We start from the raw sequence: 27,854 nt of genomic DNA, 5'->3' as shown, positions 1-27,854 counted from the left end.
CAATTGCTTGTCGAGAACAATGTATGAGCTTTTGATCAGGCATTTAAAACAGCTAGCACGTTGGGTCCTAACCGGAAACTATTTCACAGGGGGACAGGATTTCTCATGACACGAGCTACTGAAGCTATTAAATATAAGCTTTTCTTTTGTCGTTTGATTATCATTAATAATAGAGACAGCCAATAGTAGACATTAGCAGGTTTTATGTCTCACATTAAAGGGATATTTCACCCAAAAATGAAAATGGGATGTAAATCTGCTTGCCCCCAGTGCATCCAAGATTTAGGTGTGTCTTTTTCTTCAGTAGAACACAAATAAAGATTTTAACTCGAACTATTGCTCGTATGATGAATGTCAATGGGGTCTAGTTGTAATTAGACCCCATTGACATGCATTATATGAGCAACGTTTGGAGTTAAAAATCTTAATTTGTGTTCTACTGAAGAAACATGCTATCGGCCTAGTGCATTAATGTCCGGTACCATCGGTAGGCTACTGTAGAAAAACAAGTACTGTCAGGATTTGAAAATGTTGATACCAAAGTATCGGTTCTCATGACATCCCTAATTTGTGTGAAAAACCTTTGTGTTCTCTCATAAGTTTTTCGCTAGCATGTGCAACGTTTTGTGTGAACACAAAAGCATTGAAATATAATATTTTCTTTTATTTCATACCATCAACATGTGCTCATCATCTTAAAGAACAGAATGCCGCTGAGACTTGAGGATGAACTCCTTTCAACCACCCACAACACCAAGCATCATGGCAGCAACTTTGCACAGGTAACACTCACTTTTTCTTCAGAAAATGTAAAACATTCCATTTGTTTCCATTAGTAGCATTGAATTGCACCCGTCTTTACATAAAAACAACTACTTACGGAGTTACTTTAAACACTTTTTTCTTTGAAGCCTCACTGCAGTCATCCACGACACCTGTTTTGTATAAAGATGGATAATGCATATATGGTGAAAATACAGCAATTGTAACAAGCATTCACCATGCATCTAAAATAAAAAGGCCTGCCCATTCACACCAAAGGGGCGATAACTATAACGAAGGATAGATTCTGATAGGTTGTCAACTTTTTTATCGTTCATTAAAGGAACTGTATGTAAGAAATGTATTTTCAATTAATCATAAAATGGCCCTGATATGTGACTAGACATTAAAAAAATCATGTTCATTTCAAATACTTATATCACTGACAACAGTAGTCCGGCCAGGATATTGTCATTTAAAGGTCCCATTCTTTGCGATTCCATCTTTCAAACTTTAGTTAGTGTGTAATGTTGCTGTTAGAGCATAAATAATACCTGTAAAATTATAAAGCTCAAAGTTCAATGCCAAGCGAGATATTTTATTTAACAGAAGTTCCCTTTCAAAGCCTACAGCGAACGGCCGGTTTGGACTACACCTCTGCACTTCCTGCTTTAATGACGCAAAACCGTTTGTTGACAAACCCTCCGCCCACAAGAACACGCAGATTCGGGGGCGTTGTCCTTTTGCTCTCGCAGGTCGAGAATAGGAAGCGTTGTTTTTGTAGAGTGTGTTTGTCGCCATGCCATTGAAATGCTGTTATTTTCATCCTGGAGTCAAATCACCTTTGTTTGGCCTTCCCACGGACGATGTACGTAGAGATCAATGGCTACAGTTTATGGTTAACTCGGTTCCTGAAAATTATAATCACAATTTAAAACTATGTGCAGCACATTTTGCTGACGACTGTTTCCTCAATATCAATCAGTTTAATGCCGGATTCGCAGAAAGATTATTCTTAAAGGGGGGGTGAAATGCTGTTTCATGCATACTGAGCTTTTTACACTGTTAAAGACTTGGATTCCCATCCTAAACATAGACAAAGTTTCAAAAACTAATTTTGGACGTTTGATGGAGTATTTCTGTGTCAAAAATACTCCTTCCGGTTTCTCACAAGTTTCGGCGAGTTTTTTTCGAGTATGGGTCTACTTGACGTTAATAAGAGCGGAAGGTCCTTGTATGGGCCGTACGGGCTCTTCTCCCGGTAGAGTGCGCGTGCGCGTGACTAGAGCACGCTGTAAACAGTCTCTCAGGTGCAGATCCAGTCGTCCGTGAACACTTATGTGGCGCCGCGCTTCTCTTTATTCCTATGGGTGACGTCGAGCGACTTCAACGCTTCAGCACAGCATTCCGGGAAGGCAGCGCTGCATTTGAACCGATTTGAACGCAGAAATGACGGGAAGCTTCAAAACATTGTTTCAGTTGCGTCTCAAAATGGATTTACACACCACTGCTGTCAGGACTTTACCAAATCATACCAAAGAAGTGTGTTTTTGACGGAGCAGTCCCAGCGCTAAAGCTTCGGTCCTGCTTTGGAAGCAGCCGGTGAGTTAACTTAAACTGCCTCAAATGTCTCTGCTTTTGGCTACGGACGCATGAGTAAACATCAGTAAACGACACGATCGCGTGCTTCGTCATTCAAATGCGCTAACGGTTACTCCATTGTTGTTCTCTGTATAACGTTACAGTATTCTGACGTGCAAAACCGTTTTGCTTGCTACTTCTAAGGTCTAGTCGCATACAATAGTCCATAAACCGAATCATGTCCTCATACACTGTGAGTAAACACACACAAATGTGGAGAGGCCATTAAATACAGTAACTTACATACCACAGAGACGGACGTCCTGATGTTGCCGTTTCTCCTGTTCAATTTATTTCTCCCTCAGATTTGATTGTGGATCATTATCTGTATTAGCTGAGATAGCCATGGGTTTCTCCACGCTTGAGGACGTCACCGCTTTGCGCGCTTGTCATTCTTTAGCTCCGCCCACACGATACGCCTCCAGGCGCTCGGTTTTTTCCGGAAAGACTCGGTACAGCCTATATTTCTTTTATAAATATGATAAAACTAAAGACTTTTCGGAGATATGAAGGATGCAATACTACTCTATAGGTACTCAAGATTGACATGAGATTGACTGAAACTGAGTGTTTCACCCCCCCTTTAACAGATAACGCAGTTCCCTCTTTGTCTGGAGAAGGCGTTGTTATGGACCACAACCGGTAAGTGTATTTTATTATTTAAGTTGGTCCGTTTAACAGTTTATGTAACTCATGACACAAAGTGCAACGCTGTTTAGCTTTGTTAACTAACGTTAGATGGTAATTGAAACTAATCCATAAGCTTACCATTCTGAAACATCCAGCAAAAGTCTTTCCTGAGCAGGTTGTAATCGATCCTCTTCGATATTCTCCGGGTCTGATTCCGGCTCAAATTGATAAGGCAATATAGACATTTTTGCAATAACATTGAGCGCGCGTATATCCCCGTTATGATAAGAGGCGGGACCTTTCCGGGCAACGTGCACTAAGCTGCTGTCCAATCACAGCGTGGGAAGTGCTGGCCCAATCAGAACTCGTTACGTATTTCTGAAGGAGGGACTTCATAGAACAAGGAAATCATCAGGCCGTTTTTACGACAGAGGAAACAGCGGTGTACAGATAAGTAAATTGTGTGAAAAATACTGTTTTTTTACACGCGAAACATGAACTCATGTTATATTGCACACTGTAAACATAATCAAAGCTTCGAAAACACGCGAAGAATGGGACCTTTAAAAGTTGTTGTTGCAGCCCTTAACTGATGATGTTGTTGACATGCTGTGTCTTGGCCTGAAGCTCCGCCCTCCATCTATCTACCAATCAAGAAGTCAGTAGTGTTTGGGCATCAGGGTTGCCAGATCTGCTCTAGTTACCACTGCTGGATCCTGCAGCCTATCTGGTAACCTCGAGTCAGGGGGAGGGGAGAGGGGATACACCGCTCTACAGTCATTTGAAAGTGATTGCAGGTCCAGTTTTGGCCACAATCTTACATACACTTCCTTTAACTGGAAATAGAAGTTCTGAAAATTATTCCAACGACATCATTCCTCCCCCTTGTGCTATTTTAGTTATTTGAGGTGGACTCTGATATTTTTTTACATTTAGAATGACTTTTAGAACTATATCGTTATAGTTATGGTCCTGGGTGTGAACAGGCCTGATTTGAGTAAAAATAACTCTTTAATCGTTGCTATTGTCATAGGATCTATAGAGGTATAATAATCTTAGTTTAATTTCCCTACCGTCTGCAGCAGATCCGACCCCGCTGCTCTTGCCTCTTCCGTTGACAGCACTGAAGAGGCCCGAGCCTGGGCGTATGGGGCTAAGCATGGGCGGAGGGGTGTACGGCACGTCATCCCCCAAACTGCTCGGTGTCCTCAGCTGACTGCGGAAGAGCACAGCACCCCTGGACTCCTGACCGGCACTGGCCGGAGGGATCATCAACGGGACCAGACAGTGACGGTATCTCTTCTTAACCTGCTTTGGTGCACATTCTTCATCCGAGATGGATCTCTTTATCTAGAATGCGTAATGTGACACGTGAGGTTAAAATCTGATCAGAGATCACATTACTCAATTAAGTAACACAAACATAATGTTTTTCATAACTTTCTAATAAATTTTCTTTTTCTAACATTATCAACTTAAAGGTGGGGTAAGTGCTTTCTGGTAACTGCTGTTGATATTTCAAATCACCCAAACAAACACGCCCCTACCCCCAAAGGGGTCTCACCCTATTTTGACAGCTCCGCCCCACACATAATTAACCCAGGCAACGACTATGGCAGAATCTGTGTGTAACTAATCCAGGTTGAATATTCAATGAAAAAGTCACCCCTTCTATAACAAAAACACAAACCGTTCTTAAGAACAACTTGATAGTACACGAATCCAGCTAACGACATATTACAATTATGACCGGATAAGGGTTATATAGATCATGAAAAGAGGAAACAAACATATATTAGGAGTATAGTATCTTATTTGTCAGTCACATTTTGTGAGCTGACGCTTGAAACACACAGTAAGGAGATTTAGATGCTCCATATGGTGTGGAAATGAACGGGTCTCTATCATCGCTGAATTGAGCGTCAATACGATCGCAAATGAACAAACAAGCGAACATGACACGAGCATATTCAAGCAAAAGCCAGCATATAAGTTAGTTCTCAGCTAATGTCTGTCGTGTGTTTTAAATAATAATGACGTGCACTGAGCGCTCTTTTCTCACCATCAATAGTAGATACGCCCCATACCTGCTGATTGGCTACAAGTTTGTTATTAGACTCTGCCCAAATCCGTTTTGTAAAACAGTTTTGAAATAACACTTACACCACCTTTAAGTCATTTTGAAAGGGATTTTACATGGTTCCATGATAGGATTTAATTTATTCAATTTATCTTTTTATCATATCACTGAATCATATACTATATAGCTAGTGAACTGTTAGCCAACAGTTGCTCATATTAGCCGGCTAAATGTTAAGTCTTTAAATAAAGCAGTAAAACATATTCTATATGTATCCGTCTTCAGCCTAAGAAAAAGTTCCACTCTTCCCAAAAAGTAATGTGTAATGGCTGAAACTGACAAATTCCATAAAAAGCATGCTTGGCACTACACATTCAGTAATGTCAGCATCAAAAATTATTATTATTGTTATAATTTACTATAGTAGATTGCACATTTTTAGAGAATTGCATTAACTAAGAAGTCATGTTTTGAAGAGAAACACAATTTGTTTATGTAGATCACAAATAATACGAGTAAATTGGAAAATTTATTTCCTATTTTTAATTTGTTTATGCAGTTATTTTAGTGTTTATTAAACTATTAATCATTATTTTACAATTTATGTGCCGTTGTAAACTTTAATTTGAAAAAGCAAGCTGTCACTCACATGAGTTTACAGTAAACAGTGATATAACCATCCCATCAGTTCCGGACGGACAAAATTAAGTCCCACCCTTAATTATTTTTTCTTTTCTGAGAAGTCTTTTCACTCAAATATACAGTCGGTGTTGGGTAAGTTACTCTAAAAAAGTAATTAATTACTAGTTAGTTACTAATTACATCTTCAATAGTGTAATTAGATTACTGTAGAAATTACTCTCTCCTAAAAGTATTTAATTACTTTACTAATTACTTTCTAAATCCCATATCAAACTCGACAAGTTAATGATTCAAGGATAGACATGAAACGGCTCTTTTAATGAATTCAAATAAATATTAAAACGACATTAACTTTTCTTTTTAACTGTCCAAAGTATTACAAATGTGCGAAGGATACTGAAAAAACATGCATTTTCAAGTTATTTTAAAAAAAAATGTTGATGTAATTCCACTATATTATTATCTATAATTGTTCAACAATCTATACACAGTATTTAGTTCAATTACATCAAAAGTAACTGTAATTTAATTACAGAAAACATTTGAGTAATCCCTTACGTTACCTTTTCAAGGGAAAAGTCATTAAAATACAGTAACTAATTACTTAGTAACTAGTTATACCCAACACTGTATATAGTACGTCACAATAGAGAAGGAAAGACGCTCAGTTTCATGCCGACTTTAAATAGCTAATGCGATCTCACAAGAAATTCTATTTTACAAGCTGGTGATTTTGTATGATTAAAAAAAGTTTAAAAAAAAACCTAAGCATAAAGATCCAACTCTAAGCATAAGTCATCAGATTGTACAAATTCATACGGTTTCCCAAAGCATAACATAATTACAAATTGCCATGAGATTGATGAAATAGCCAGAAGCCTTTAGTTTACATCACAGCCATAAATTTGCCACTTTCTAATGCAAATCTGGTGGCAGAAGGCATTAGGAAGATGGACGTTTTTGTTTTAGGGGTTATTTGATAGGACGTCATCTACTTCAACGTAGATGTACTGTAATAGATTTAGATTTTCATTAAATAGATTTGTGAGAAAAAACTAAATATTTCCAGCATAAATCAAGTTTTTAAAAATGTTTTACATTTAAAACCCATTTTAAGTATAGTTAGTCTTCTACATTCTCAGAAAGATGAAGTGATGCTCAAGATCGTAATGTTTAAGCTTTTAATTTTCTAAACAGCAGCTAAAAATAACTGTATTAATGCCAGAAACTCACACAGGAAGGGTGGTTTTGTACAGACGGGAGGGGTGACTGTGCACCACACTTATTTAAACCGCTTTGTTCATCATCTTTTTGGTGGCACAAAAGGTTGAGCATAAGTTTGTTTGGGGTCTGGTAGTCCTTGACCGGTACTGACACAGGTAAGATGATGGGATGGGTTTGAGCAACCTCAGTAGACAGATGAATGTGCCCATCTCTCTGGTAAAAAAAGAAAAAAAAACATGAAGCCATGGGGAAAATCAGCATGTCCAATGACATCTTTTACACGAACGATCCCATTGATGATCCATATGAGTGTAGTTCGTACCATTTTGATGGGTGTGGGATGTGTCCGCAATCCTCCATGTGAGCGCATGTGGCCATTCAGTGCCGGAAGACTTTTGAACTCCCTCTGACAGACGGTGCATCTCATCTTTGCATGAGATCCCTCCTCTCTTGACAACCCAGGTTCTGCTCTACAGATATCAAAATCCACCGACTATATTATATTATATTACATATAAATGTGTTACATTCCATGCCATAGTTGCCTTTGGCATGCACACTTGCGAATTGAGTTTTGTAAGAAAAACAGTCATTTAAAAATTCATAAAGGAAAATGTCTAGTTTCTGGCGGACTATCTTCAGCATTCAACCTTCGCTTCAGAAGGCGCTTAGTAACCATATGGATTACTTGTATGGATGCACTTTTTTGCTTGTGAGCCCCATTCATTGCCATTAAAAAAAAAGCTACAAATAAATAAAGTGCTGAAGCATCAGGATATTTATTATAACTCCAGTTGTGTTCATTTACCCCATGATTTACTCACCCTCAAACCATTAAAGGTGTATCTTTCATTCTAAAGTGGACTGAATCTTTCAGTAAGTGCAATGTAACTGCATCACCTTAAAATAAAATGTGACCCCAAATTGTTATAAATTAATATTTACCCCAACCCGGACTATCGTGATGCGTATATACTATAGCAAACCTTCACTTCTTGGTTGTTTATATTATTACAATATGTAAACTATATTATCATCCAGCTCTTATCTGCTAAATGCAAAAATGAGGCATTAAGATATGATAAACATTAACATCACAATTTTCTGAAAAGCACTGATTTAGGGTTAGAATCAAACCTGAAATGAGGTGAAATAGCCTCATCTTGAATATCTGGTGAAGATGCCTGAAAGACATGTTTTAGAATCCTTTAACTTAAATACAAAATATTGCTAATGAAGTAATAAAAAATAAAAAATACAGTACCTGTGACCACTGTGTGGTGAAATTATGAAAAATATCTCCCCTTATAGATGTCTGTGGAAGAGCTTTACAGACAGCTGGACTCTTGCTCTGATAAACAGGACTGCAGAGATCTTCACTTCTATGAGGGAAGTTGAAACCAGACTGATTTTCTTTGGGACTTGAAAATACGGGGGTGTTGGGTGCGGAGTGATCACTAAACATGTTGTTTTGCTTTGCAGGGATTGGTTGATCTTGAGACTGAAGGGTGAGGTAAGGATTGCCAGGTTGGGAAAGTGAACGAAGATGCAGTTGCTCCTGGTAATGGTAGATCTGCTGGTCTGGGACTTTAAAGTCTTGACGGGGGTCGTAGGTTGGGGACTGAGCAGGTTCTTGGCTTTCTAGAGAATCATTGTGAGTTTTATGTGCAAATATCCCTCTTTGTTGTTGATTCAAGGCCATTGGGTATGGCATTGGGTGGCTTTGATAACCGTGCTGATGATGCCAAGGGCTCTGTGGCTTATGGAGACTCCTGTTTACCTGCTCCATGTTGTTCACTTTCTGTTTGTGTTGCTGGTATCCATAGTGAAACTGCTGGTGGTTTTGGTAAAGGCCTTGCAATGAATGTTGGCTCTCTGACAGATGGAATCCAGATTGTTCACATATCGCTTGCGTTTGGCCTTGACTGATCATTGGATTAAAAATGGGCGACTCCAAGGATTGCCTGTCCGATCCTTCTTGAAGACCTTGTGGTAAGTGCAAACCCCCTGAAATGGGACTTTCTGAGTGCTTATCAGCTGTCCTGTTACTGTCACCAAAGAGAAGGTGAATATTTTTTGTAGGGAAGGCCTGCGAGAACGAGTCCAACCTTTGAGAATGAGAAGCGCTGCCATTGTCTTTGCAAGGCATTGGTGAGTTGTTCTGAGACGTGACGTTAAACGGGTACATTCGATTGGTTTCGGATATTTCTTCATGCGAAGATCCCCATGATGACCTTCCAAACTGATTATATTCCCAGTTCCCAACACTGTTTGGCATGTCAAGCATTGGAGAAAGTTCATGTGCTGGAGTGCCAGGTGATGTTAGTTGCTCGTGGTTGAGTTGCGGAGACATCGGAGATGATTGGATCAAGCTCACGTTTGGCACACCGTAATGAGTTACTCCTAACGCACTTGGGCTGTGCTGGAACAAATAGGTCCCGTTGGTGTGGTTGGTGAACTGATTCGTCTCATACAGGTTTTCTGTCATCTTTAGAAAGATTAAAGTGCCACTTCTGTACTGTTAAACTAATGTTTGGAGGGGATGTGATTACATGGTGGTTTGAATGTCCTCATGAAACTTTTTTCAGTCATTGGTTATTCCGGATTTTAAAAATAGAGTTTTCCTGTAAAAGAAGACAGAGCAAGATATTATTTTGCTGAAATAAAAAGACCAGAACTAGAACTAGATTACCATTAAAATGTTTGAAGTTAGTAACTTTTTTTTTTCCATTTATATTTTTATTCTGCAAGACTGCATTAAATTAACATACATTTATAATGCTTCTAGATTTCTATTTAAAATACTGATCTGCCAAAATTGTCGGTAAATGATGGTAAATGGTAAATGGACTGCATTTATATATATATGCATTTTGAATGGAAGTCGATGAGATGAGACATATAACTGATATATATACATATATATATACGGGTATTTGCAACTTGACTTTTGTTGTTCTTCTCACAATTGCGAGTTATAAAGATTCCATATGTTATTGGTGCCAGTGTAATGGAAAGTTACTTTTAAAGTAATACGTTGCAAAGTTGCATTACTCCCTAGAAAATTAGTAAATTATGCATAATTCCACGCAGTTAACGTTAAACCAAACCCTAACCCTATAGTAAGTACATGTAGTTAATTTATATTACTCAGTACTTAATACACTGTAAATGGACTGCATTTATATAGCGCTTTTAACAGACCCTATGGCCATCCAAAGCGCTTTACATCTTGCCTCACATTCACCCATTCACACACCGACGGCGATGTCAGCCATGTAAGGCGCCATCCAGCTCGTCGGGAGCAGCTGGGGTTAGGTGTCTTGCTCATGGACACCTCGACACTTGGTCAGGTGGAACCGGGGATCGAACCACCAACCTTTCAGTTTGTAGACAACCTACATGAACCAATGAGCCACTGCCGCCCCTTATAAATGATCAATTAAAATAAGCTGATAACATCACCATTTTCTCCAGAACGACTGTACAACCGAATCAAATTTTGTTGCAGTTTTGTCCTGTTTAAAACTGTGTAGCTGCTTTGAAACAATCATCATTGGATTGCGTTTTCCAAAAAGTTTCTCATCCACACTAAAACGTCAGTAAACACCAAATTTATCTCACTAAAAGCTCATTGAGATGATACAGATATCAAAGTTATCATGCAATTCTTCTGGCAGGAACATTTTATTTAGCAAAATATATCACCATTCACTGATGCGTCCAGTTCGCACTTGGTCAACAAATTATGTTTGTTTTAAAACTAAAATCGTGTTTTGCCACAGGACAGCAAATGCAAGTACATTTCCTGTCATCCTTGCAAGACTGTGATATGAAGTGTGCAAAGTAACATATTTGAGCAACTGTGTGAATGTGAATAACACATAATTGGCACAATAGTGGTTGGTACAATATGCCTCACATGACTAAACATGCGTCATCGTTTTCAAATATCTCTGTCTTCATAGTCCACACTACAATGCGAAGATGGCGTTTTCAAATTTTTAGGCTTTGGAGAGCATTTCAGTGTGGGCGGAAGGCCAAAACGGAGAGAAAAACATTTTCAAACAAAAAAATATAAGTGTAGACAAGGCCTTAGAATGACTTCTGAAGAATCATGTGAAACTGAAGACCGGAGTAATGGTACTGAAAATTCAGCTTTGCATCACAGGAATAAATTACATTTCAAAATTAGTATTTAGTTGTAACAATAGTAGTTGTTTTGTTCAAATAAATGCAGCCTTTGTTAGCAGTTCAAAAACCAAATCCACACTTAGTGCATATTTTTATTTCACGTTGACTTGAATATAACTTGTTCACAGTTTATTTCCATTTATTTTTTTAAACGTGTCAAAGTCTAGATCGTGCCTGAGATTAATAAAAATGTTCATACATACTGGAATCTGTCTTTAGCAAACTAATAATATCTTATTTTTCCGCCCACAGCAGATACAGTAAATTCACACCATGACTCAGTCTGAGGCTTCCTCTCACATCTAGAATATGAAGTATAGACACCATCTTATCACTTCCTGTCACATGATCTTCTCAGAACATGGAATGGCAGTTTGATCTGTATCTAAGAGCTCTTTGAAAGATATATATTTTTGGTGTACAAACCTTTTCACGTAAATTCAGTGAATTTAATATCTCTCATAGCAAAACTGGCTTAAAAATGTACTTACTAAAGCTTTCTTTCAACCGAAAGTATTACAAATCTGAGGTTTGTCTTACAAAACAAAGTGTCCAAATGTAGAGAATAACAAATGCATGTACTTTTACCCATGTGTGGTTTGAGAAACACCAAATGTTGAGTGTGTTGTTTGAAGAAAGTGTGCTAACAGATCCTTTTTTCAACTATGAATCAGATTAACACAGCATTTGAGTGTCTCAAGTGCGCACTGTGGTTTCGAAAGTTTCCATCTTCACTTTAGTATGAGTGCGTGAAGCCGTCAGACTCTGACCAGTGAGTGGAACAAGGCGACTGTTAGACCTTTTGAAATAAACTTAAAGGCAGCAATGCGTGCATGCAGACAAACACAACTGAAAGATCTGTACTGTCTTGAAAAAAGACACTACTGAGGCACATCATCAACTCGACCCTTATCTATGACTTTTTTGTATTATTATTTATATATATATATATATATATATATATATATATATATATATATAATAATACAAAAAAATCATAGATATTTATAAAATGAGAGACTTAAAACCTAAATGGCATTCGGGTTAGCATCAATTGATGGTTCTTTTTTTCTGTCTGCCCTCTTTTTTCTTGGTGTAACAATTTTCGCTTCATTGACTGACGGTGTCCATTATTTTTGGAATTCAGTGGTTACTGAGGCAAAGTTGTTGTTACTTTTTTTGCTCATCAGCCACTGTGGATAGTAGTTTTCCAAAATCAGTGGCCACAATTTTCACATCGATACCATGGGGAAACTACCAATTAGATATTTTTAATACTATCTAATAAGGAAGCAGTTATATTAGGCTGTAGGCTTTCTGCGATAATTTACAGTGTTGACCGCACACCGGTTACATTACTTGCCTAGAGAGTCGCAGCAAAGATCAGCAGCAGGAGTCCGATTTCATTTATCAGAGAGCAAGGAGCTGAATGACAAGACAATGGCAGAATATTTAGTTTCAACACGAAATGTAAAAGCGCCTATTTAATTGAGTTTGTCATTATATGCTGATGTTGTGTTTTTCATTAAGAATATCAATGAAACCCACCATTCAAGCAAACTGCCGCCCCCGAAATGTCACTAATTCTAAAGTGAAAGTAAAATGCACATGGCCATTAATGGAGTTAAGCACTGCCATTTCATGAAATCATTATCCAGAAATGACAACAACAAAAAAACATTTTTTTAAAATTTTTTTTACATAGAAATACATGTAGTGGAATTGCTCCTTTTGAACACTTTTCCTATGTCATGCTGTGTTTTAACGTTTTCACTAACAATAATTGCTTGGCTTATAATAATTGTGCTTTAAATTGTTTTAAAAATAGCAGAAAATATTTTACACTAATAATGATCAATGATGCATACTTGAATGCGTCTAAGCAGGTGGCTAAGCAACGTAAATGGTATAATGGCATACATCGAAGGACTCGCACTATGATGGAGCGGTCCGTTGGCCAGTTTAAATGAGTCTGTGATACTAGCTGTGCATCACACAGGTGCTATTGGTGTTGTGTGCAGACAGACAGTAGCCTAATGAGAAACCCAATACTATTGTGTTTGAAGGATAGAATTTGAAGGAAAGGCACGTTTTATTTTTTAAATGTTTCGCAAATAGGGATGAAACAGTATGGTAATTTCACATCACGATTATAGTGACCCAATTTATCACGGTTATCAATATTATCGCGGTTTTGTTCAAATTAGATGAAAGTGTTAAGAAAAAGAACAGATGCACACACTTTAAACATTTCAACAAGTTATACATTTGAAAATCAACAAACAACAAATAAATCAAGCAGCTTATAATGTTCTTATAATGGCCGTCGTCAATAGCAACACATAAATAATAATAATTTGGTCTAATCTAATATTATCTCTGTAAATGTGTTCTCAAGCAATATTCTCATTAGTGTTCTATCAGCTATAATGCATTTAAGTCTAGCATTTTTTTGTGTAAGAGCCCTAACATTATCCTAGTGAAATAATGCATATCCATATTTTAATATGATTTGACAGTTTGTTGTATTAAATATCCAAAAGGTGTGCATCATACCTGTCACTTAGATGAACACATTTCATTCAGTTTTATGACTGTAAGTCATTCTCTTCAAATGCTATTGAAGTTAGAAACGTGTATACCGATGTTGTATGTAACTTTATAGACGGTCCCTTAATTTGCGAATCTCAAACGTCAAGCCAACTTCATGCCAGTCATTTCCAAGCGGCAACCTCCCGCGATCTCTCTTGAAGCCAATACGGAAGTAATGTAAACTTAAATTCCTCAACTGGCCACTAGAGGCAGGCTCCAGAAGGGAGCAGAATCTCATTGAGCCCTGATTGAGCCCCATGTTAAAATTGTCAACTTTAAAGCAGAAAAAAACATGTTTACAGCCTGGAACCAATTGTGGTTTTGGCTTATAAGGCTAATTTTGATCTTCATGACAACTGTGAGGGGGGTGAATTTTTTTATAACTCATTTGTTTACGTTATAGAAAGCCTTAAGGTTCTGCATTATTAAGGGCGTGGTTACAAGTGGTAGCCATTTATCTGCCGTCTATAGTCATTGCGTCACCTCAGCTCCGCGCACATCCCGCCTTTTTGTCCATTTTCTGTTATCCGGGAGTGACACGCGATGACTCGCTCACAAGATGGCAACGCCCAGCTCGCCCATACTTTAAGCTTCAGAACGGCTTATCGGAATCCTATGGGTGACGTCACGGACACTACGTCCATATTTTTTTACAGTCTATGGTCATATCAGATGTGCTGTGGTCCTGCTGTGTTTGTTTGAAACTATTTTTGCTGCTGCAATAGAACAAAAACAGTATGCTGAATGAATCTTCTGCTGCGTACATCGCACGTTCATCTCTGCTTTGAGTGCAGATTTCAGTGAGGTCACGCTCTGAACAAAACTCTGGCTAATCTGAACGCCTCCCTATTCGCAAATAAGAGTCAGACTCAGACTTTTTATTTACACTGCCAAAAATAAGGCCTATCAGTTTCAATTAAAAATATATAAAACATCCTAAAATATGTGTTTACCTTATAGGGGTTGCACCGACTAGTCGACCTTAATGGTCTGTCATGACGCTTTAAGCTTGACGTCGACTAGTCGCTGGCCTATAGAGGGCGCAACAGGATAAGCAATTTCCTGACACGCAGGCTCTGTTTTGAACAGTTAAAAACATAGACAGTAAAAGAAATGGACGGAGCGATCCCATTGCCTTCTACGGCGTTAAGTGATGTCAGTATAGGAGCACTCACTTCCTGATGGCTGAGCGAACTGCGCAGGCTCAGACTGAGCTTGACGACGTAGATGTGACGTGAGCCTCCTGTCTGACAGCTGTAGGTCTTCTAGTAGTTGTGGAAAGTGAAATCGGAATCACGTTGTTTAAATATTTTCTCCCGTTGCTTTTGGCTCACTATGGGCTTCTCCCCATTCTTCCCCCTTGACTTTATCAGACTTTATGTCTCCACGTCCCCCCGACTGTCTCATAGACAGTAAAAGATTGCCTGCGAGCGTCTCCTCAGGTCTATACGGTAATTTCTCAACTGTGCGACAGAGTCGCGTTGGTTATGACGCAATAGTTAGCCTATTTTTACAAAAACAGCTTCTACGGGGCGATAGTGTAAGATACAAGGTAACGGAGCCTTTTATGCATTGTCTTGTTTCTTTAGAAATAAACAATGGACAAATGGAGTCTTTAAACGTCTCAGATGTAAAGTTATTCACTGTCAAAGTGACTCAAAAATGAATGGGAGTCAATGGGATGCTAACAGCAGGTGATGGCTTGGTTAGCAATGGCAGCCCCTAGGGGTGGAACGCTTTCCGAGCGCTAGATTACCCCCTTGGTTAAAAATGACAAATAAATGCATACTTCAAGAGCTCTCCACAAGACATGTTTGATTACCATATGGATGCTGAAAATTGATTGGGAGAATGCACACTTATTGTACACATAAGTTAATCATCGCGCTAAACTGCGTGCGATTGCAACACACACACACATAGCCTGATCACGCGGAGATCGCGCGCCTCACACAAAACCATTCAGTAGCGCAGAAATGTATTGTCAACACAGTTCTGGGATTTATCAATAAAATGGCTTAGAATCTGAATAGTTCTAGCATATATTTCTTGATAACTAAAACTCACAGCTCCACTATTAGTAGAGAGACGTTGCCAGGTAGAATTAATTCACACACAATTAGTAATGCATTCATATACATGTAATCTTTATTGTGCTACTTTATCTGTATCTTATTCAGAACGAGCAGAAATCTGTGAGAAATATAACAACCATAAGACAATAGAACTGATACAAAAGCTGTTATGTAGGATTAATAACCTTATGGGCAGTGCTGTGTCATATGCCATAGCTGTCCTGTGCTCAAGAAGACCCGAGTTCGCGTCTCAGCTCAATGTTTAGGTTTATTTGTTTATTAATAATGTCATCAGCGACTAGTCGACATCGACTCGACTTTCATCACATAATGTCGACTTTAAAAAAATGGAAGTCGTTCAACTCCTATTACCTTATAGGCAAAATTAATTCAATTTGATTTGCTTAAAGAAATTAAAAATACTTGGCCAGTGGAGTGGTCAATATTGAGAATAACTCTTCTCTGAAAACTTTCTCTGAAATGTATTTACTATTTAGATTTATTCTAAAACAATGCAAGGATACTGAATGATTTTTAGTAATGTAATGCAGTGCAATGACCGCAGATAATCTCATATTTTCATAATATCTTGTATTGTTAAACATGCTATCATGTAGGTGAGAATTTGCATGGAAATGATATGCAGATGACCTTATGAATAATAAAGCTAGGCGTTGTTAGCTCCATATACGGTTACTTCGGGGTGGAGATGCATGTAGCCACAATCTTCCGCTGACTGGGTTTTATGAAAGGAATTTTGCACATGTTCACATACATGCTTTTATAAATCTAAAAGCTTTTGTGTGTATGCACACTTTTAGGATGATTTCTACGGAAAGTTTTATACATAAAGTCCCAGGTTATAACAATTGTTAAAGAAAAATAAAATCAGATTTTAATATTAAGCCCGGATTCATAGACGAGGTTTAAGCTAGTCCCAGACTAAAATGCATGTTTGAGCTGTTTTAACTGAAAGAAACTTGCATTGACATAACTTAAAATATTTCAGCGCCATTGTTTTGTCTCAAATGCACTCCAGTAATGTTTGTTTCTAAGGCACGTTTATAAAAATTAAATGTTCTAATTTAACTAAGGCCTAATCCTGGCTTTTTCTGTGAAATCAGGCCTTAATTATGTTTTCCTCCATCAAATTGCTTGGGTGAAATATTCAAATCTTAAAAAAGATAAATTCGATTTATTCTAAATATCAAATTATTATTATATTTCAAAAGTGACAATTGTTATAGGTTTCTGAAATTACTTTGTGTTTGCATACAATTAATAATCCACTAATACAATGACGCATCCAATCTTGTGTGCCCCAAGCATAAATGAGTTAAGATAATAATATATATGACTGTTATTTATTTATCTCAAAATTAGTTGCATCTCAAAGGTTACATCTCAAGTTTAATTTGAACTACCTCTATTCTTGAGGTAAACCCAACTCACCTATTGCTTATAACAGTACAGTCGACTAGTAAACTGTGCAGGTGCTGTGTTTTCAAGTGCAACATTTTTTTGTTTTGTTTTGTTTTTTTGTACAAAACTGCCACTCATATTTGGCTCAACATATGTTAGACTGCATTGAGCTTTTTTAAACCATAACTGTGCCTATAACGCAATCAAAGTTTGCAACACCGATCCGCAACCCCGCTGAGGTTAATGCATGCAAGTATCACTAAGACATTATGCTCTGACTATCTGTTCATTGACAGTAAACAGAGGTTAATAATTAAAATCAAACACTCTTTTGGTTACACTTTGTTTTAAGGTGTCTTTATAGATATTACTATAGTAACTACATGTAACGTGACAATGTAAAATAAGGGATTTTGTTTTTATTCAGTTTTATATCTGTATTTAAAATTGTCTTAGCAGTTTGGGCATCTTTAGAAGATGCACATGCTGCATGTATTTCTGAGATAAAAAGTGATAATGCTTACCTCACTCTTTTCTTTTTGTCCGTAATGCAGTTTTTTAGTGCATCAAAATGACCCATCAAGATGCCCTTAATACCATAAGATGCACAACCGTATCATAACAAACAGAGACGAGGTCGGAACAGCGCATTAAAAAAAACACACAAAAAAACGAATAACTCAACAGCACTTCAGAAAATGGGAAGTGCGTTCAGTTCATACTGCTGACTAAGGAATTGTGCTTGTACTCTTATAGCCACAGCAAATGTCTAAAGGCCTGAGAGGGTTCAAGGAAGTTCAGGAAATGTCATCTTTCTCTTTAAGCTGAGAGACTTCCGGGGTATAACCGCAAGCTATTTTCTCAACCTGCTATTATTTGTCTCATCGCTTTATCTGTAAAATGGAGGAGGATAAAAAGTTTCCGATGGCTTTCCAATGGTAATTGGTGCATAGAAAGCTGCATTACAAAATGTACCATCAGAATCAAAATCAATAATGACAGTGTTGTTGTACATGGGGTCCTGCGATGTGCATCTTCCACTCAAAAAATGTAAATGTTGCCATTATAAATCTTAGTTGCATGGTTGCATTATTCTTGTTTTAGCGCGTATTGTCAGCTTACAGCCACAACTCCATTCACGCGTTGAGAAAGGTCAGCGTTTCTGTGAATGTGTTGTGGTGAACGTGCATGGACAGATTTGCTGCCATCAGCAGTTTCATAGTGAATAAGGGTCAATTATGAGCTGATCGTCTCCTTTTAATTAATCATTATGCTTTCAATATAGATAAATGATGCATGTATAACTGAACGTGAATTTTATGTTTGCTTATGTTGATGTCCAGTGAGCGGAACACTTTCACTTATCTTCATTTCAAATCAGTAAGCTAACAATACACAATGCATGTGATTTATAAAATCTGTAGTTATAAACCCACCACATTGCAAAAGTGAGTTATTTAAGGACGAGAGCCTTTTGTGTTGTACAAAAAGGTTGTTACTGTCATTTACACAGACACTGACTGCGTTTGCACGCATAAGAATTGTCCGATATTAATCAGAATTAGGTCATGTTATGCTAATGTAACTGTCGTGTAATATACATCAACACATTTAATATAACATGTCCCTTCTAACCCACCAGTGCATCTATGGAAATGCCCCCAATCTGAAAGAACTACTCACACCTTCAACTACAGCTCGATCACTTCGTTTAACAAACTCAAATCACCTCCATCTTCCTAAGACTAAGCTCAGCACTATGGGTGATTCTGTTCTTCCGCTCCTCGGATTTGGAATGCCCTACCCGACCATCTGAGGGCACCTCAAGCTCTTCAGACTTTTAAAAAAAGGACTAAAACATTTCCTATTAGGAGAACTTATGACTTTAAATTATTAAATCTATTAGTATTTTTTTTAATGATTTTAACTGTAGCACATTGAGATTTGTTCCAAATGTAAAATGCAATACAAATAAATTGTATTATTATTATTATTATTATTATTATTATTATATAATGAGCAAATTATGTGCATGCAAACATGGTCACTGATCAGATCACAATTAGCTATAATTGTATTTATTTCCCCTAGGCTGTCTTGTCATGTTCTCCAGTGTTTTTCATTATATTTTTTTCATTTAAAAGGAATAAAGTAGCAAACTCTAAAAACATATACACTATTATTTCACAACTTACGCCCCCTTGTAATAAAAAAAAAAAACGGACTTCAGCTTTAAGAAATATCGAAACATTTGTACTTGGTTCTGCAGTGAGGTTTTCATCATCTTATCTGATCATAAAGTTGCACCTGTTAACTGAAACCTTCTGTTTCCATCTCCAGTTAAATATTTATACAAACTGATGCAGTTAAGAGGAAATTAAATGTAGGAAATAAACAAATAATTGTAAACTAAAATAGTAAACTATTTTAGACAGCCTATTTTGATGCACAGAACATTCTGATCTGAGTGAAGGTTGTGAAAGGATATTTTCATGATCCGAAAGGAGATTTATATCAATATATTTTCTCTCTGTGCATCTGAAGTGTATTGTCATAATCTGCTTGCATTTTTTGAGCATCATTTGATGTAGTTAACAAAAAATTCTGTCAAAACAAAAATTACTTACCTCTTTAGAAAGTGAAAGGACACATGGTGAAGGTCTGAATAGTGTTCATTTGTCATCTTTTAGCCAAAGGATCCAGTGATCACATGACACATAGATACACTGCCATCAGCTCCAATTACTTTTTTTTGTTTTCAAATAGCAGTTCAGTTTTCAAGATCTAAAATGCATCACATGTAAATCTGTAATTCGCTGGAGAGATCTGCAGTGTACACCAGTAGTGCCCTCTGCTGTAGAACACACTTCCTCTTCAACATCCTCTAAACACACTTTCACTATGACAAAATATGACACACACACCGAACTTTAACATAAGAGTTTTTACATTGTGTGTGTGTGTGTGTGCGTGTGTGTGTGTGTGTGCGTGTGCGTGTGTGTATGCATATATATGTGTCTGTGTGCATGTATGTAGTGTGTGTGTGCATGTATCATTGTGTGTGTGTGTGTGTGTGTGTGTGCACGTATGTATTTATGTAAGTGTGTGTGTATGCATGTAGGTATGTATGTGTGTTTGTGTGTGCGTGTATGTATGTACAGTAGGGCAAAAAATTATTTAGTCAGCCACCAAAAATTCTCACACTTAAAAAGATGAGAAAGGCCTGTAATTTTCATCATATGTACACTTCAACTACGAGAGACAGAATGAAAAAAAAATCCTGAAAATCACAATGTCTGATTTTTTAAAAGAATTTATTTGCAAATTATGGTGGAAAATAAGTATTTGGTCAATAACAAAAGTGCATCTCAATGCTTTGTTATATACTCTTTGTTGACAATGATAGAGTTCAAACTGTTACAGAGGTCAAATGTTTTCTTGTAAGTCGCCAAAAGGTTTTTACACACTGTTGCTGGTAGTTTGGCCCGTTCCTCCATGCAGATCTCCTCTAAAGCAGTGATGTTTTGGGGCCGTTGCTGGGCAACACAGATTTTCAACTCCCTCCAAAGATTTTCTATGGGGTTGAGATCTGGAGACTAGCTAGGCCACTCCAGGACCTTGAAATGCTTTTTACTTTTTACTTCGTTACCCGGGCGGTGTGTTTGGGATCATTGTCATGCTGAAAGACTCAGCCACGTTTCATCTTCAATGCCCTTGCTGATGGAAGGAAGTTTTTACTCAAAATCACGATACATGGCCCCATTCATTCTTTCCTTTATACAGCTCTGTTGTCCTTTGTAGGAAAAACAGCCCCAAAGCATGATGTTTTCACCCCCATGCTTCACAGTAGGTATGGTGCAACTCAACATTCTTTCTCCTCCAAACACGGCAGCTTGAGTTTTTACCAAAAAGTTCTATTTTGGTTTCATCTGACATTCTCTCAATCCTCTTCTGGATCATCCAAATGCTTTTTAGCAAACTTCAGACAGGCCTGGACATGTACTGGGTTAAGCAGGGGGACACGTCTGGCAATGCAGGATTTGAGGCCCTGCCGGTGTAGTGTGTTACTGATGGTAGCCTTTATTACTTTGGTCCCAGCTCTCTGCAGGTCATTACCTAGGTCCGCCCGTGTGGTTCTGGGATTTTGCTCACCGTTCTTGTGATCATTCTGACTAGGTGATATCTTGTGTGGAGCTCCAGATTAAGGGAGATTATCAGTGGTCTTCTACGTCTTCCATTTTCTAATAATTGCTCCCACAGTTGATTTCTTCAAACCAAGCTCTCCTATTGCAGATTCAGTCTTCCCAGCCTGGTGCAGGTCTACAATTTTGTTTCTGGTGTCCTTTGACAGCTCTTTGGTCTTAGTCATAGTGGAGTTTGGAGTCTGACTGTTTGAGGTCGTGGACAGGTGTCTTTTATACTGATAACGAGTTCAAACCGGTGCCATTAATACAGGTAACGAGTGGAGGACAGAGGAGCTTCCTAAAGAAGTCGTTACAGGTCTGTGAGAGCAGAAATCTTGCTTTTTTGTAGGTGACCAAATGCTTACTTCCCACCATAATTTGCAAATAAAATGTTTAAAAATCAGACAATATGATTTCCTGGATTTTTTCTCTCTCTCATTCTGTCTCTCATAGTTGAATAGTACCTATGATGAAAATTACAGGCCTCTCATATTTTTTAGCGGGAGAACTTGCAAAATTGATGGCGGACTAAATACTTTTTTTGACCCACTGTTGTGTGTGTGTGTGTATGCATGTAGGTATGTATGTGTGTTTGTGTGCGCGCGTGCGCATGTAGGTCTATATGTATGTATGCGTGTGTGTGTGTGTGTGTGTGTGTGTATGCATGTGTGTATGTATGTATATATGTGTGTATGTGGTTGTGTGTGTGTATGTATGTATGTGTGGATGCATGTATTTGTTGTTGTTGTTGTTGTTGTTATTATTATTAATAATAATAAATACTATATTATTATAACATATCAGAATTTAAAGCATTGTATTATTATTTTGTTAAATATGTATATTAGAATGTGAATTATGTCAATTGTGGAAACAAATGTAATAAACAAAATAAAAACGATAATAATATATAATGTTTATTATATTGTTTTTATCACATAATACTCAATCAAAGTAATTCAAGAAAATTTAATGATTTCAGTCAAAGAAACAACTTTGTATGAAGAGAAGAGCTTTTTTTTTACCAGGGTAAAATATCTAATAATTTGTGAAATATCTTATAATGTCACCATGTTTTTTGTGGATGTTATAGCAAATATTTTCTTTGTATGGAAAACAATGTCTATGTGAAGTCCTCACAAACAGAGCTTCTAATGCAGTCTATGTGGTCTCTCACATACTAAGTAGTTTGATGGGTCTATGTCCATCGAAAGTCCCCATAAAACTTGAAAACCTAACATACGTGTGTGTGTGTGTGTGTGTGTGTGTGTGAGAGAGAGAGAGAGAGAGAGAGAGAGAGAGAGAGAGAGAGAGAGAGAGAGAGAGAGAGAGATGAACTGGCATGAAGTTTGAGGAAGTCAGTGGCACGCGTGGGGTGTGTCCAAAACACACACGTCAGGAGTTAAACTCACTCTCTCTTAGTTTGGATTCATATGAATTAAACAAACACCGGACGAGAGAGTGACAGAAAGCTGGATTGAACATCAGCTCATTTTCAGGTCTGTTACGCATTTTCATTTTCATATTTGAATTTGAGATTATGACAGTTTCAAACCTTGAAGTCACCAGTGTAGCAATAAGAAGGAAGTTCAATAGGTGCTGGTGTGTTATCAACCTTATTAGATGTTTCCATATTCAGAATGAAACGCTTTTTTAATGTTGGTGTGGGACAACAAGTGTTGAGCATTGTCAAAGATATGAAGCTTTATCTGAGCAGGTGAAGTGCGTGTGTGTGTGTGTGTGCGCGCGCGTGTGTGTGTGTGTGTGTGTATGCATGATGTGGGATGTCATTATGATTCATGAATATTTAAGCCATCTTAAAAAATGGTCACAATATTTTGAAAATTGATTCCAACTAAATGTAGTTTGATAGAAAAGCAATGCTCAGGGACAGTTATTTAAAATGTCCTACATCTCTCTCTCGCCCTCTCTCTCTACCTCTGTTTCCTTTACAAAGGCAAATGTGTGAATCTTTAACACCTTCACTATTTCCAAACGCATATTATAACATCTCTCAAAACCACATGACAGGAAACCAGAGTTGCGGTAGATAATGCTGATTCGTTTAAGAGAAATATTCTTGTTTAAAAATCAAAATTTTGTAGGACTGCCGCTCATATTATCGTAGAAGACTCTTAGCGAAGCTTAACCATGCTACATTTCACTTCCTATTTTCTTTCTATGAGAGACTGAAAGGCTGTTGCTGCTGTTTAACATGTTTTTTTTTTTACTTGTCATGTTGTCTGTCCTGTGACTCAGGCATCATATGGTAACACAGGAGTAAACCCATTCACACATCAAAGACATGGAGCGCGTCCAGGTAGGAAATGTTGCATTGGTCTCTCATGTGCTGACATGTAGAAATATAGTGCGATTAGTCAAGAACGTCATGTCCTTTAAACACTGCAGAGATGTGTAATAATGAGATGTGTATGAAATGTGTCAAAATATTGTTTTAGAATAAATTTAATAGCATTTCAAATAAAACTATATGTAAGCTGTTTTTAAGACAGTTAAGCTTACTGTCAGATAGTTCTAAGATTTTGAATCATAATTTTATTATAATTAATTTTAATGCTCAGTAGAAGAATAATTGTTTATTAGTAATTTATTAGTATTAATATATTTACAGTATATTAGTTGTTATTACTAATACTTAATTTGTAATAATTAATTACACATTATTATTTATATAATAATACAAATTATTATTATTATTATAGCTTTTTAATTTTAGTTCATAACTTTTATTAGTTTATGTTCTACATAAAATATATTTAAGCTGATATTTTTCTGATAACTATAATTTTTTTATTTTCAGCGGACTAATGGTAATAATCTATCCTTTATTATTATTATTATTATTAATATTATCATTAATCGTTTTTCCAAATAGCTTTTTCTATGTAGAATTTAAGTGTTATTAATTATTTTTAGGGCTGTGTATTGACACAAATTTCAAAATTCTATTTCGATTCACAAGCTTGCAGTTCGATTTTGATTCTGATTCAATTCAATATATATCTATTTTTATTGATTTCATTTTTTTAATACATTTTTTTATTGATTTTATTGATTAATATTGATTGAATATTTTAGATATATATCAGGTACAATACATTACACATTTGTTCAAGGGAAACTAAACTCTTAACTAATTACGGGAGTTAGTTATAGCCTAGGCTTCATTGGCCTACTATAATATTTAAAAAGAAATAATCATGATTTAATAATCATTTCTACACATAAATTACATTTTTATTTATTTTTTATAATAAAAGTTATATGAAATGTAAACATCTAAATGGTGGCTGTCATCATAACTTTCCAGATTTATTCAAACATTCATTAAATATTGAAGAACATTAAAAATGATAATGAATATGTGATATGGTGCATATATTAAGCTAAATGTTCCTCTCTGGAGTTATTTTTTCTAGCTGACTAACGAGTTTATAGACACTGGATAGGGTTTTTCTGAGGTAAATGTGACGCTACGTGACATTGTTTACAAGCTGTTTTACTGATGTAAAACACAGTTGAAACACCAATTGAGCGATTGCATGTAACGTGATACGGATTTCGGTAAGTTTCAGATGCTTATTCATGTTTATTTCGCACTGTGGTATTAAGGCGGAAAAGAAGATCAGTTCATGTGCTGCTTCTCTTGAGCTGAGCTGCGCCAGAGCAATCTCATGACACAGCGCCAAATGTGTAGCAAGGCACAAATATTATTGCGATTTATTGGATGGCAGGCACCTTACAATATTCCATTCATTCATCAACTGAAAACTAGCCTGACAAGCCAGACCCACATCAAGATGTTTGGTCTGGAAACTCACCATTGACAGGGCTCAATCCGAGGTGCGGGATAAACGCTTGTCTTTTAGACTCCCTCTGCACACAATAGGATATAGAGCTTCAACCAACCAGAGCAACGTAAACCCGAGCTCTTTGATAGATTAAACATTCGCCGTATCCGGTCGGCAAAACTGCGAAAACATCTTCTCTTTTTAAGAATGACTTCAGTGCCGTTCTTTGTTCTTTTCTCAGAGAAAAGCTTAAATCCAAGTCTTCCAGAGTCGCGGTCAAAGCTGATTCGAAAGACCGCCGTTCGCTAGTTTCTGTGACTAGAAGCACGCAAGCTCAACTCGGCCATCATAATGTTAAGCCCCGCCCATCGACTCTACACGATGTGATTGGCCTGACCAGAGTTTGGTTTTTACAGCTCAGAAGTGTATTGAGAGTTGCTAGACGACACTCGCGGCAGATTAGATTTGCTGCCGCTAGTGTGCGTCTAGATTTCTAGGCTAACTGAAAACAGGATGACTAATCGATTCTAAGAATACAAGGATTCATCTCTAGAATTCACAATTCTTTGTGTTATTTTGTCAAGCATTGATTTCCTTCGGCTGCATCATATTCGTGCCTGAGCTTGAATGTGATATTTCTCTCCACAGAGCTGATAGCCAGGTGAGCCTGTGTAGAGATGTCGGGTGACACTAGTACGTTGTCATGGAAGCCGCCTCCTCCCGGTCCACCGCAGGCGTCCGCCGAGACGGGAAACAACTGTAGGGGGTCGGTGAAAATCCTCAAAGTGTGCTTCATAAGCAACAGTGCCAACCTGGGCAAGAACTTCAAACTGGTCAAATGTGAAAGTTCCTGGAATATCAGGGTGAGAAGATGAACGTGCATTTTTACACATTAATAATTAATTAATGCAATAATGAAGCAATGAGGGATCACACTCATTATGACATTATTTTCATGACAATTATTAGTGATATAAAAATAATGTTGAATCTTCTATTTAAACAGAGAATTATCAAGTCCATCCTGGACAGCGGACGACTTGGTCCCAACATCATGTTCTTAGAATGTTACGGTCTGTTGCTCAAACACCTCAAATCAGACGAGGTTCACTGGCTGCACCCGAACCTCACCATAGCAGAAGTGGAGCAGAAATATGAACAACAGCACGTTGAGGCGGAGTGGAGGTGTGTGTGTCTTTGTTTGTTTGTATGTATGTACAGGTCTGTTCAAAATGATTCAACCCCCAATGCTGTAAATGGTTTTAGGGAATTTAGTGTACATTTGTAATTGCATTCAGAATGAAATCCTACAAGGACTTCTTAAAGAACCATATGCAACTAAAATGACATCAATTAGTTTTGTAATACAGTGGTCAATGTTTATTTTGTGAATTCTTCATTGACACAATTATTCAACCCCTTAAAGACTACCACTCTGAAGAACAGAGGTTCATTGAAGTGTTTTCAATCAGGTATTGAAAACACCTGTGGATGTCAGAGAGCAGCAATAAAGCCTTATAAGCACCAATTAGGCAGCTTTAAAGCTACTTCTAGACATTTACTGGTGTGGTTACAAACATGTTGAAGTCAAGAGAATGGTCCAGGAAGACAAGAGAAGAGGCGATTACTCTTCACAGGAAGGGCAATGGCTATAAGAAGATTACAAAGATGTTAAACATATCAAGAGACACGATAGGAAGCACCATTCGCAAATTCAAGGCAAAGGGCACTGTTGAAACGCTAACTGGTCGTGGCAGAAAGAAGATGCTGAGGAACTGAGAAAAGATTTGTCAGCTGTTGGAACTGAAGTTTCTGCTCAGACAATACGGCGCACCCTGCGTAATGAAGGCCTCTATGCCCTCCCAGGCGCACCCCCTTGCTGTCTCCAAAGAATAAGAAGAGTCGACTGCAGTATGCCAAAAGTCATGTGGACAAACCACAGGAGTTTTGAGATAGACAGTAATAGACTGATGAAACAAAATTAGAACTGTTTGGGCCCATGGATCAACGCTATGTTTGGAGGAGGAAGAACAAGGCCTATGAAGAGAAGAACACCTTGCCTACTGTGAAGCATGGCGGGGGGGTCAATCATGCTTTGGGGCTGTTTTGCTTCTGCAGGTACTGGGAAGCTTCAGCGTGTGCAAGGCACCATGAATTCTCTTCAGTGCCAGGAGATATTGGTTGACAATGTGATGCAGTCTGTCACAAACCTGAGGCTTGGGAGACGTTGGACCTTTCAACAGGACAATGATCCCAAGCATACCTCCAAGTCCACTAGAGCATGGTTGCAGATTGAAGGCTGGAACATTTTGAAGTGGCCATCGCAGTCACCAGACTTTTGAGATCCCATTGAGAACCTCTGGTGGGACTTAAACAGTGTTGTGCAAGTTACTTCCAAACTGTAATATATTATAGATTACTTATTACTGCTATTTAAAAGTAATTCATTACATTACAATATTACTGTCTCAGAATTGTAATGCGTTACATTACTCCTGTATTACTTTTGAGTTACTTTCACCAAAATAACTTCAGAAGTAGCTCTTAACATTCTAAAATGTAGGCAGAGGGCATTTTACATCCAGTAGAAGGTGAT

The 27,854-nt window shown here is 37.5% G+C and overlaps 2 protein-coding genes across 7 annotated transcripts in view; one reads left to right on the top strand and one right to left on the bottom strand.

Moving 5' to 3' along the window:
• The window catches only part of LOC137091543 (transcriptional-regulating factor 1), a 32,618-nt gene extending 12,527 nt beyond the window's left edge, over positions 1–20,091 (bottom strand). For 2 of the 3 annotated variants that reach the window (XM_067456067.1, XM_067456070.1), the window contains exons 1-7: positions 17,787–18,041; positions 8,244–9,603; positions 8,117–8,163; positions 7,302–7,449; positions 6,989–7,192; positions 4,107–4,383; positions 881–935 (exon numbers count right to left, since the gene is read on the bottom strand). In XM_067456067.1, the coding sequence (XP_067312168.1) occupies positions 881–935; positions 4,107–4,383; positions 6,989–7,192; positions 7,302–7,449; positions 8,117–8,163; positions 8,244–9,467 (1,955 nt within the window). In that variant the 5' untranslated portion in view covers positions 9,468–9,603; positions 17,787–18,041. Of the gene's footprint in view, positions 1–880; positions 936–4,106; positions 4,384–6,988; positions 7,193–7,301; positions 7,450–8,116; positions 8,164–8,243; positions 9,604–17,786; positions 18,042–19,889 lie in introns of those variants that run through there. The other variant, XM_067456069.1, reaches the window with a different exon arrangement.
• The window catches only part of ptk2ba (protein tyrosine kinase 2 beta, a), a 65,996-nt gene continuing 42,333 nt past the window's right edge, over positions 4,192–27,854 (top strand). Inside the window, exons 1-5 of one of the 4 annotated variants that reach the window (XM_067456073.1) lie at positions 8,500–8,633; positions 8,862–8,971; positions 23,706–23,766; positions 25,907–26,121; positions 26,265–26,443. In XM_067456073.1, coding sequence (XP_067312174.1) covers positions 25,936–26,121; positions 26,265–26,443 — 365 coding nt within the window. In that variant the 5' untranslated portion in view covers positions 8,500–8,633; positions 8,862–8,971; positions 23,706–23,766; positions 25,907–25,935. Of the gene's footprint in view, positions 4,327–8,499; positions 8,634–8,861; positions 8,972–22,780; positions 22,946–23,705; positions 23,767–25,906; positions 26,122–26,264; positions 26,444–27,854 lie in introns of those variants that run through there. The other 3 variants (XM_067456072.1, XM_067456071.1, XM_067456074.1) reach the window with 3 other exon arrangements.

Source organism: Pseudorasbora parva, chromosome 10 (assembly GCF_024679245.1).
Source record: "Pseudorasbora parva isolate DD20220531a chromosome 10, ASM2467924v1, whole genome shotgun sequence".
Classification (NCBI taxonomy): Eukaryota; Metazoa; Chordata; class Actinopteri; order Cypriniformes; family Gobionidae; genus Pseudorasbora; species Pseudorasbora parva.
This window is presented reverse-complemented; position numbering and strand designations above follow the sequence as displayed.